The sequence below is a fragment of the Corapipo altera genome, unplaced genomic scaffold (assembly GCF_003945725.1).
Source record: "Corapipo altera isolate COAL_440 unplaced genomic scaffold, ASM394572v1 0, whole genome shotgun sequence".
Taxonomy (NCBI): domain Eukaryota; kingdom Metazoa; phylum Chordata; class Aves; order Passeriformes; family Pipridae; genus Corapipo; species Corapipo altera.
Genome location: NW_020884872.1, coordinates 3154525 through 3167030, shown reverse-complemented (window position 1 = coordinate 3167030; position 12506 = coordinate 3154525). Strand labels below are relative to the sequence as shown.

The 12506-nt window shown below is 40.1% G+C and overlaps 1 protein-coding gene across 1 annotated transcript in view; it reads left to right on the top strand.

Annotated features, from left to right (window-relative positions):
• The window catches only part of DSCAM (DS cell adhesion molecule), a 440015-nt gene that overhangs the window by 393533 nt on the left and 33976 nt on the right, over nt 1-12506 (top strand). Inside the window, exons 26-28 of the mRNA XM_027635014.1 lie at nt 1090-1380; nt 6087-6263; nt 11058-11088. Coding sequence (XP_027490815.1) covers nt 1090-1380; nt 6087-6263; nt 11058-11088 — 499 coding nt within the window. The remainder of the gene's footprint in view (nt 1-1089; nt 1381-6086; nt 6264-11057; nt 11089-12506) is intronic.

Here is a 12506-nt window from a genome sequence, read left to right as displayed (position 1 = left end):
TCCATATTAAAGCTCCAGAAACATCTCTATCCTAAGCTGTTAACAGGGACAATTTGAAGTAGTTCATAACACATGGCAGGAATTACAAGTTTCATTTAGATTCCTATAGAGTTCAGAAAAGATTATGTTTTTGTACAAGAATGCCAACAATACCCCTATTTGGAAAAGTTATGCTTCATTATAGAAAATAAAATAGCACATTACAGATAATTTTCACTACATTAGGTGTAACTTCCAGTAGTAAAGATGCTTGGTTTGCTGAACAGTTTGCAATAATACTTTTAAATACTCTGCAGCAGTATTTAACTTAAATTACATTTGTTGATGACCTCCCTTGTCCATCTACTATGCATCAATTCTTAGGTACCATTTTGGCTGTCATTACTCCTGTATTTTGTAGAACTGCCAAAAAAACTTTAATCATAAACCATCATTTGAGCCCAAAGTGTGACAAGGAAATAAAAATGTCATTCCCTTTCTGAATGGAAACATTTTAACTCAGAAATGCAAAATTCAAAATATATATTATTTTCATGTATGTCTTGTGCAATGTTAGCATATAATTATTTTTAATCGCTGCTCTTTTCTTGCAAGTTCTTAAAATTTGTCATTTTTGGCAAATGAAAGTTTCTGTACTTGCAAAAAAGCCTTGTTCAAAAGCCACTTCAAAAGAAGACTGGAGCATCAGTGGACAGTCTTCAAGTGCATTTGTCTTTTGTAGTATTTTTGGAGGAAGTTTTGAACTCTTTCTTTTTTTTTCATAGCAGCGAGCAGGGGCATTTATTGCTAGGAAGTGTCTGCACTAGATTTACCAGTCATGCCAGACCATGCAAACCAGCAAGTCAGGTCCATCTGGAGACGTATGGATATTTTTTTTCACTTGTAGATTTGGAAATCTGAGTTTGTGAGTCTGGCACATAAGTGTGAAAAAAACATTTAAGAAGGAGGAGTGGGAGAAGTTAAATATATAGCTGCTGAGTTCAAGATAAAGTTAAAAGCATCCTAGAAGTTATTCCCTTAACTTTATAACTTAAGACCCTTTATCTGTAATGTTTAAGCATTTCACTTGAATTATACCATTGCTTCCAGAGCCACAGTTTTCCAAGGAGCAAGAGCTCTTTGCCAGTATCAACACCACACGAGTGAAGCTGAACCTGATAGGCTGGAATGACGGGGGCTGCCCCATCACCTCCTTCACCCTGGAATACCGGCCCTTTGGGACAACGGTCTGGACAACGGCTCAGAGGACATCCCTGTCCAAGTCCTACATCCTGTATGAACTCCAGGAGGCAACCTGGTATGAGCTGCAGATGAGAGTGTGCAACAGTGCTGGCTGTGCAGAGAAACAAGCCAAATTTGCAACACTCAATTACGATGGCAGTAAGTGTTTGATTTTGTTTACGTCTCACGAACTGTTTTACTCAAGTTTCATAAGTTCAGCCTTCCTATTTTTTAATTTTTTTTTTCCTCACCTTCCTTTTTTTCCCCTCGTAAACCCCATTTTAAGTCTGCTGGCCGTACTGTCAGAGAGGTTAAGGTCTCAAGGATGTAAAATGTCTCCTGGTTTCATGGCAATGGGCTGCCAGGCAGAGAAGAGGAATTGTTGATTTGTTGGCACTGCGGAAAAGCTCCGGCACCAAAGTCAATCAACCATAAGACACGTAATCATAGGACACTAAGTCTCATTAGTTCCAGTGGTTACATGGTTACACTTGCTGGTAATTCAGGCATCTCTTCCATGAAATTTTTGTCTCCCACACGGTTGGTTCCTGCAGCCATTCAGGGGGTGTGTGGCCTCCTCGATATTCCGTGCGACAGTGTCCTTGTGACACTGCCCAAAACCCATTATGTGACACAACGGAGCTTGTCTTCCGGGAAAGCCTCTGGAAAGCATCTTCCAAGGGCAAAGCAATGGCAGTGCTTTACAGACAGGGGAGAGTGAAGCTAATGGCCATGACAGATGGCTCGGTCATGCCCGGCAGCAGGGCACGGGGGAGGCGGGCGTTGTTGCATCCTGCCCTTCTGCCAGGGGTTACTGCCCACCCTTCAAAAACCAGGACAAGAGGGCAAGAGCAAACATGCCAGCTTGTCAGTCACCCCAACTCATCTCCTGGCAGGCTTGTGGAAAGGGAGGGTGGCACATGTGTGCTCCCGGTGGCTCTGTGGTGGGAGATGCCTGTACTCCTGGCAGGAAGGCAGCACAGATGGCTCCAGATGGCAATCCCTTGCATTGCTCCAGTGTGAATTGCCAGAGCTTTTCTGGAGACATCCAGTGGAAAAATCTTGCTGTGTTGCCAGGGATATTGTGCTGTGTTGTGCAACCACTTGGCGACATCTGTACTGTTAAATTAACCAACAGAACCAGTGAGCAAGTTCAAGCGAGAGCTGATGGTTGTCCAGTGACAGCACCAAGCTGGTAATTGTTCATAACTCTGTGTTGGTAACACATCTCCCTGGCACAGATTTGTCCCATCACTCCTCGTGTACAGCTCAGGGCAGGGCAGGAGCCATTCCCAGTCAGAAATGTGGGATATGACTCAGGCAGGGTTTAAACCTCAGCATCTTAAACCACTACATCTTACATCATTCCATCTATATGACTAGAGCACACAAGCCATACCTTAAAATGAGATTGTATGAAAATGCAGGTCCAGAGCCTTAAATTCCCACTGATAGCACTGAAATCGGATGTATTCTTGCAGTGATCTGATTTCAAATGTTGTCAGGCTCTGCTTTTTGATTGGGTGATGATACTTACCTTGGTTTCACTCACACCCTTTGATTTTTTGATGTTGCTGTATGGCATCTTTAAAAGAGAGAAAACGAAACAGTGAAAACTATTTGTAGCATTAAATTTCCTGGGCCAGTGCTTCTGGTCAGCTGGAAAATTTCTCATTTATGATGTTGCTGGCTTTGTTTGTCAGACATGCTTTGCCAGGACTATATCGTGCCTTAGAGAGGCAGTGTGATCTCAAATACTGACCCCAAGGTTAAGAGGGGCAAAAATGGATGGAAAAGCAAATTTCAGTTTTCAGATTTTCTAAATTTGTTACCTTTGATGCATAATGGAAATGATAAAATGGTTGTTATTATTATTATCATCAGTGTTGAAAATTAAGATAGTCTATTCCCACATAAGAGATTTCATATAAATATTTCAGTGCTTCTAAACCAAAAGTTGCCCCTACAGTTCCCTGTTCATTTTTTCCTTGGTAAACTGCATAGGCTTAAGGAGCTTCAGGGTTGGAAAATTGTGTATTATTATAAATCAACATTTCCTATCAATACTTCATGCAGGAATTTTTTGCTTTCATGGAGAGGGAGTTTTTTGTTTGCAGAAAACATGCCAGTGGAAACTTCTTGGCCAGCTCCACTTTTGAGTGTTACCCCCACCTCTACCTTTGATTCATCCTGTGATGTGAGATTAGCCCCTTCCAGCTTTCAGGGGTCCCAGCTGCCCTTGGGATAAAGCAGATACAAGGGTAGTACTTTGGAGATTAGATAATATGGTGTATGGAAGTTCTAGGATACCAAAAGGTGAGGACAAGCTCAGGAGCTTTAGCAGCCTTAGGATAAAGCCTTTGTAAACTCCGCAGAAATCCTCGAGTTACGTGGTGTTTGGGTCACTTTTGGGCTGCAGCAGCTGATTGCTGCCTGTGGCAGAGCTCCTGAGAAGTATCCTGGCTGAGCATCCTTCACCTGAAATCCCTCCGTGGGAAATCAGGTCAAAGGGTTAATGACGACTTTGCTCTCCCTCCGTATTTCTCCTCACAGATTTCCTGACCTCCCTGCCCCTTGTTTTTTGGAACACTTGCACTCAATACTCGAGGAGATATTTTTAGCACCCTGGTGTGTAGCACTGCAAAGGAGCTTCCCTCAGCTACTCAGTAGCCCTGACATTAAATCAGATCAGCTCCATGGCTGCTCTAACTATGCTAATTGATTCCAGCCCACCAAGGGACTTCCTACCGTGAAGAGCAGTGAGGACAGGGGAAAACACTTAGATTAGTAGTCCTGAATTCACGAGGTGCAGTGGGAGATGCTGGAAGGGCTGCAACAAAGGGGAAAATGGTGTCAGAGACATTTCAATTACAACTTCCAGGAAGCACCAATCAGGTGAGTTGACCTGGAAAATAAAACAAACCCTCCCAGTTTATCTGGGACTTAATTCTGAGGAATTTGGCTGTTCCACTCCCAGCCAGCACCCAGGATGCCAATAAATGTTGCTATCCAGGGAGAGCAGGATTAGTTTTTGCTAATTCCTAATACAATTGCTGAAAAGCCACAAATGGATAATGTGAGGGTTATATAAACCTGCAGCATGATTTTTAATTAAGCTTTAACTGCCTGGATATAAATGTTATGAGGTTTACATTTTACTTGGAAGAGGTATGGATAATGATGATCACATACCTAAACACTTAAGATTTAGCTGAAATTAAGGCAACTCATAATTTGATTTTCATCGAAGTATTAAGGAAAGCAAGACATAATTTTAGGCAATCTTGAACCCAACAGTCTTTAGCCAGAGATCTGTGTGACTGTAATTCAGAGAAAACTTTGGCCTCTTAGTATTCATGAGGGTTTAGGAGAATTTGGAGACAGTTATTAGTATTACCTTCAGGAGCTTGAAGTTTCATCTAATAATTTTATTTGCCTTGAGAGTAGTGCAAAAACTGAATCTCAGTTGAAAAAATCCTGCTGTGTGTTTATACCAAGAAATGGAAAATTAGAGAAAAAAAAAAAAAAAGAAAATTATGGGGAAGAACTGCAAAGGAACAGTAGAAAAATATTCAAAATGCAATTGTAAGAAAACAAATTTTCCATAGTACTTGATAAAGGTTTGGGTGGTTGTAGCTTTTCTTTTAATCTTCATCTCTTTAGGGAGCTGCTCTACACTTTATATGCAACTCAGATAGATCTGAAAAAAACCCCCATGACTTAGGATTCTGCATTTTCACTGTGGTTCTAGCACTCACATTGTACTGCATCATATCCCAGTTTTTTATTCTGATGCTGTATGGGACATAATGAGATATATCACTTAATGCAGCAATTAAAATGTAAAAAAGGATGTGCCTGTTTTTCTCTGTCACCCTCCTCTCCTTTCAGCAAGTAAGGAGCCACTTTTATGTCTCAGTAGCCGGTTAAAATTTAATAGCTTCCATCCAAAGTCATCACAGTTCACAATACTTGCGTGTTCCTACCCATTCCAAACAAATGTGCATTTTATAGCTCATTTGTGGTTGCATTCAGCAGTTTAATAGTAATCAGGAAATGAGGGAGAAGTCTTCCATGACTAAACAGCCTTCCCCAGAAAGCCCTGCATTCTTCTCACGTCCTTCAGAGGTAAAGAAAAAGAGAATTGAAAAGTTCAAGTATTATATATCACCAGGAAGCCAGGTATATTCAAAATGCAAATACGTCCCAGAATGAAAAAGTGAGCTACCTGCCAGTAGTTGGTAGATTCATTTCCCTGGTTTCCCTCTCAAAATTTGATTGTTTCTCTCCAGCATTACCCTCCTGTTTTACTGATGAGTTTAATGTCAGACAGTCTTTAGCAGATTAGTATCAGCTTGGCCATCTGAATTTCAGATCCCTACCACTGCTGCACCCCTAGACTTGATGTAAGAACGTTTCTCCACAAAGGATCGGTCTGATGTGTGTGGCACAAAATGAGCTTTGTCAAATACCAGGAAAAGCCCAGCAGAAATGCTGCAGCAGTGCTATTTTCCCAAAGTAAGGAGTAATATATAGGTAGGAATTCTGACACCTCTTACAGCTTTGTAGTGATTTAATAGGACTCAAAATTAATCATAGTATTTGACTGCTTAACGGGCATGGTTGTGCTTAATCAATTAATGCAATTCTTCTTGATTTCTGATAATCTCTGCAGTCAATACCTGTTATCAGTGTGCCTGGGTATATGTGTGCGTGGCCATTAGACACACAGATCATCCACCCCAAACAGAAACATCCTTTTTAATGCTCTGCAGAGAGCTGGAGCACGTGACCCACCTTATTCCCTGCGAACTCAACCTTTTGTCTTCGTTAATAGGCCTCTAATTTCATGACACTGTTTCCAGGTACAATCCCTCCACTCATTAAGTCAGTTGTGCAGAGTGAGGAAGGGCTGGCAACCAACGAAGGGCTAAAGATGCTGGTGACCATCTCCTGTATCTTGGTTGGGGTCTTGCTGCTCTTTGTGATGCTGCTGGTCGTGAGGAGGAGGAGGAGGGAGCAGAGGCTGAAGCGGCTGCGAGGTAAGAGGATGTTTGTGGCACTCATTTCCACATACACACAGTCCCTGAACGTGACAGTACAAGTGACCAAACTGTTCCATCCCCAGCTGGCACCATTTTCCTGCAATATCTAATAGACATGAGGTGACAAAGCCTGTTTTTTTTTTTCTACAGAGATTCCTTATTTTTCATTTGGCACTAAGCTCCTATAAAAATAATTAATGTTTTCATTGTTATCAGAAAAGAAAATAATTCTCATGTGTTGGTGTTTGTTTATTTTCCTTTTTTTTTTTTTTTTTGCTGGTGTTTGCTTCCCTTGTGAATGGTTCTGATAACCTAAAACTGGGGTTGTTTTGAAGGATAAAATCAGATGTTCTAAAGATGAGGGAATTTCAGTTTCCCAGCAGATGCAAACCATGATTCCTGAATTTTAAAATGAAAGTAGCCATATATTAGTAGGCTAGAAAACACAGCCAGATAGTCTCAGATTTTTTGCCACAGCTTTTTCCCCTTGATGTGTTATGACAGAACTATTGCAACACTTCACTGGCCTTTCACTGTTGCTGATCTGTCCTTTTCTCTAATCCTCATTCAAATTCAGTTGTTTGCTGTGTGAATAAGTTTTAGATGTGTGAATTCATTCAGCTTTATCAACCTTCTAGTAAATATGCCTGGCTGAGCCACAGCCAAGTTTTTGACTCTTGCAGCCACTTGCAGTTGCTTCTGCCCTGTAGATTTTGGCACAGAACGGCAGACCTTCCACTGAAGGTGTTGGGGAAAAAGCCTCTCAAATCTCACACTGAATAAACAGTAAAGCAACTTATCCTCTACAAAAATAAGTCTAATTATTTCCAAGAGCCACCAACTCGTTTAGCTATTTTGTATTTTAACCAAAATGTGATCATAGCTATTAACTCCTTCTCACCTTAGCAAAGACTCATCTCTCTTTTGGGGCTCATTTTGTCCTTTGTAACAATATTTTGGATGTTTTTGCCAAAAAAAAAAAAAAAAAAAAAGAAGAGATACAGGGCTCTTAGGCATGGGCAAACTCATAGATTAAAGAGGACAACTGCCCTTATGGTTCACACTCAGCTCTGCAAATCAGGGCATCTGGATGCTTCAGCTTGTATAATAACTTTTTCATTTGAAACCTTAGAAGTCATTTACCTCTGTGAAGTTTGGATTGTTTTTTTTTAATTAAAAATATGTGGTGAAGAAACAGAAAGTGTTATCTTCTTAGAAATACTGTGGAATTCCATCCAGTAATGAGCAGGACATTTCAAGCCCCCTGGCTCCAGGAAATGATGGCTGTGCACATTATTTTTTCATGGTTAATTTACAAGTATTCATAGATTCTTGAGTTACAGTCCCTTAAGGAAGCCTCATCATCACTGGCCAGTACAGCTTTTGCATAACATAAAACTTCTCTGAACTATTTCCTCTCAGAATATAGGAATTTAGAAAAAATATCTGAGCTTCACTTAAACATAAGCAGTGCAAAAGAATTCATCAGTACTTTTGATAAAATTAATCAGTATTTAGCTAACATTTCTGTAAAAATTGCATTTCACTTATTCAAATTTGTCAAGCTACAGCTCAACATCCCATTTGGTCCTGTTTTACTTCTGTAAAGGGACTGAAGTTCTTTTTTGGATCATTTTCAACCTCTGAGGATATTTTTTTCACGTGGTGGCATCCAAGTAATTTCTTAATGTTTTCATTGGTAAATGAAACAGATGAATATCCTTTAATTTTCCTCTGTAGCTTTCCCATCATTTATTAATACCAAGGCTTTTATCTGGTCCCTTTGCAATCTTTAGGTAGATTTTCTCAACTAACACAGTATTCCAGCAACACTCATATCATCATCAGACAGAGAGGTAACAGCCTTTTTTCTTTCCCTTTATGGTCTCCTAAATGAAAAATGGCTCCTGTGTTAATTTTTGCATCATGCTACTTTTTATTAAAATACTTCGAGGTACTTTCTCACTTTGCTTTGAGAAATAAAAAAGTAAGATTTTACTGTTATTTAATCATATCACAGTGAGAGATTTTTCAATGTCATCAATTCTCAGTGAATTTTAGTCTCATTTTTAAAAATCCACTTTGTTGGACATGGCTGTTATGACCACATATTGGTTGGCCTCAATTATTCCTTTAGTTCATTTCATTAAGCTTCATTCAATTTTTTTCATCATTTTGCTCATTACCAAGATCAGATTGATAGGACTTCAGTAATTCTAATTTTTTTTTTGTTCATTCTTTTAGAAGGCTGATCCCATGTTAGACATTTTCTATTCTTCTGGAAGTTACTTTCTCTTCTAAAAGTATATAATAACAATTTAATAAGTACAATAAGTATTACTGTTCCAGAGAACTCATTACTAGGTTCTCTACAACAGTGTGTGCAAGTTTTTCTGCTCTCCTAACTGAAAAAAAAAAATTGTTTTGCTTTAGTAATTGTTGTGATCAACTTTCATGAGAATTTTGAAATAGAAATCCTGCCACAATCACTGCCATTTTTCCTAAATCATGGCTCTGCTGCCAGCTTTCCTCTAGCCTGCATCAAAAAGAATAATTTCCACACTGGGACCTTCTAGAAGAACTTATGCAAGTTACAGATGTAATTCTGGCTTTTGTGGCTGCAGATGTGGTTTTTTTCTGAGCCTGATGGACAAAGAGGAGTGGGAATTGCAGCTTGATTTGCAGTGTGTTCTGCATGCAAACATTTGTGTCTGTGCTTACAGACAGCGGGTTTGTGGCTCCAGTTTCTGTGGCAGCATAAGAACAGCAGTCCCTCCATTCTTAATCCTTTCACTCCTTGTTTAGCATGTAGGGACAGTTAAACATTTGCCTTCCTCTTCCGTCACACTGGAGTATTCTGTTTATAAAAAAAAAAGCGTAGTTTTTGGCAAAGCCCTGATTTTTTGCCCAGTTTAGTGGTTCCAGCAGTCAGGTCACAAAAAAGGTCAATTGGCTGCTGGAGTTCAAGCAGCCATTCAGTAGGTCAACATGTATTATAACACAGAAGCCTGATGGCTTAATGCTCTTTCTCCCTACTATTAACCCAGCTCTGCTACTCCTGTAATAGTTTCCCCTTTGTTTTTAAATCCAGTTCACCTTCACACAGGCAGAAAGTATTGAGCGTGGTGTGATAGTTCAGAAGTGGCAGGATGCAATCTAAAGCTGTATCACTGTCCCTGATTTCCCAGGGGGCCAAACCAAATGTGCTGGGAATTTTAAAGGTGGCTGCCTCAGCAAATGGGCCTTCCCTCCACCTGGAACTTGCCCTGCTTTGTGCTGAAAAGGGATAGGAGGAGGTTAAAAATAAAGGAGTGGAGCAAACAGACCTCAAGGAAGCCCAGAAATCCATCTTCTCCAGTAGTAGATGAGGAATAAAGGCTAAGACAGAGAAGCTGGCACTGTGTCAGAGGAACAGAATGCAGAAAGTGGATGGAAGGGGTTTGGCTGAGATTTTCAATGAATAAAAAGAGCCCTTTGTCCATTCCTTTTGAAAATTAATGCAACTCAAGCTGGAGAGATATGTTAAGATGGTGGATTGTATCTGCCTGCATCCTCTGAATTTTAAAGGCAGAGATATTTAATAGAATCACTGGTAAGGAAAATGTTGTAGGTGTTGGAGACCCAAGAGGTGGTTGAGGAATAAAAAAGGTGAGATGGAGAAAACAAAGGCAAACTCAGTAAATGCCTTGGCAGGTGCCGTTAGATTTACAAGAAGCAGATAAAAGAAGTAATGTAAAGTTTCACATAAGAGGAGAGCTGTTTGAAGACAGAACTTGGAATTGTTTTCTTCTCAGATTTGCTTCACTTGGTTGCACAAAAGGCTGCTTTGTTGCTGTGTGATATGCTTAAGGACTCTGGAGTCAGCATTTTTAAGTGAGTTTGTTTAGCAGCTGATTGCAGGAGAACAAAGCAGAGTCGTCTATTTTTACTGAATGATACCACAGAAATAATTATATTACATTGATAAAGTTTTACAGAAACCTACGTGAAAAACCAAACTTCAGCTGTGTCTTTTGAACTCAGTATCGAAATAATTATATGCCCAAAGGATTTTCTGCTAATAAATAGCAGCAGTGACAACAACAGGAGAAATGTTTTTCCTTCAGCAGAGCCTCATTTTGCAGGGCTGATCCATGTGGGAATAACCACCTCCTGTTTTGTGTGTTGACAGTCCTCTGAAGACCCAGTAGTAGTTTTGAGTTATTGCTCATGGAAAAACATTCATATTTGAGAGCAACCAAACAAGTTTGTGCCAGGGAGGTTCAGGCTGGACATAAGGAAGAATTTCTTCTGGAAGGATGGTCAGGCATTGGAAGGGGCTGCCCAGGGAGGTGGTGGAGTCCCCATCCCTGGAGATGTCCAAGGAAGAACTGGATGTGGCACTCAGTGCTCTGGGCTGCGGGACAAGGTGGAGAATGGTCACAGGATGGACTCGATGGTCTGAGAGGGCTTTTCCAACCTAAATGATTCTGGGATTGTACAGAGATCCCCATTACTTGTTAAACTGTTCCTGCTTATAATCTGTTTATGTAATTTTTTTTCCAGTTAAGCCACTGGTAACTTTGCACTTCTCTAAGCATCTTTTCTCCTACTGAGGAACTAATTGGGCTGTTTTGGGCTGAAATGCAATTTCAGCAAAATTAGGGACTTTTGGAGACTATTTTATTCTTGCCACTGATCCGAGAAACAGCAGTGGTCTTACACATGGCTGATTCAAATCACTTACTTCCTAATAATGCATCTATCAAATAGATTTTCATTTGTGATGACATTTCTTCTATTTTCTTCTAGATGCAAAGAGTCTGGCTGAAATGCTTATGAGGTAAGAATAGATTTATTTTTTTTTTTAAATTGAAAAATATCTGTCAACTACAGCATTATATTTAAAAATGATTGTAGGGACAAATGGGGAAGTAAACTTTCTATTTCTAAACCCTTTTTAAAAATGCACCCTATGACTGTCTGTTAAGAGCTAGGACACTTGATGGTTAGAAATGAGAGAAAGAAGACAGTTTGTGGACGGTATCTGTGAGGGAATACAATGATAAAAAAACTGATAACTTGTGCTAGTAGATTAAATTGTAGAAGCTATGTAGGTCCATTTCGACATTTTTCCTATTCCAAATAAACACTTTCATAATATGTATCAAAGTAATTGCTCTTCAGAGATCATCTGATTAAAGGCAATAAATTTCTGGATGTGAATATCTCTAAACTTTGCAGCAATGTTTATGTAATTCACTAGTGTTAGCTGCTTATACCCAAAGGTGTAGAAGAGCAGGTAAATCCATTTATTATTTTTTAGTTCTGTTCCATCAGCTCAGCATTCATAAATCTAATTCAGCTGTTGAATTGCATCACAATGACTATCCTGGCACCACAATTCTTTCAAAGTTGGAAATTTCATATCTTCAGTGTTTATTGTTTTGTCTAGGGAAAATACTGAACTTTGGAACTGCTGCATATATTTGAAACTGGGATCACCAAGGGATGATTTTTAAGTTCAAACGAATTTTGGTTTGCTGGCAAATATGTTTATATTCGAGCAACAAATTTGAGAGCGTCACAGATATTTTATCCAATGAACCATACTCGAACTTCCTCACCCGTGATAAACTTCACATCCCTTTTTAAGAATATACTTACTAAAGACGTGGTGACAGATGGGTTTAGTGTAAATTCAGCTCTATGCCATCGGTCTGCAAATGCATCTGAATAAGCCCACTGATGTTAACAAGAGCAGTCATGCAGGGCAGGTCACACCCTCCCCCTCTGCCCGTCGGAAACCCCTGCAAGCAGCAGGCTGTGGGTCTCAGCAGCTCCAGGAACATGTGCTCTGGTGGTTTTGGTGTCACAGCAAACAGCCCAGATTAGCATATGCAGCAAGTCTGTTCCCTTAAGAAACCCAGCATGGACTGGCTGAAGCTCCTGCATGAAGACATCCAGTCCCAGTGACCTCTGCTCAAAACAAACCTGCAAAACTGGGGAACCTCTGCCTTAACCCTGGTTGGCTTCACAAGCCTCGTGGCCGCCTCTACAAGGCTGTTTCAGAGCCTCACTCCTCTGATACTTAAAAAACTTCATCAAACTGCCAACATAAGTGACCAGGTTTGACCCACTTTTTCCTTTGGTGACCGTGATCTTTAAATTAAAGGACTTTTCCCTGCCTACCTGATGTACCTAGAGAGCAGCCAGGTCCCTTCTCAGCCTTTAGTTCAGAGCTGTTTTTCAGGGTAATTC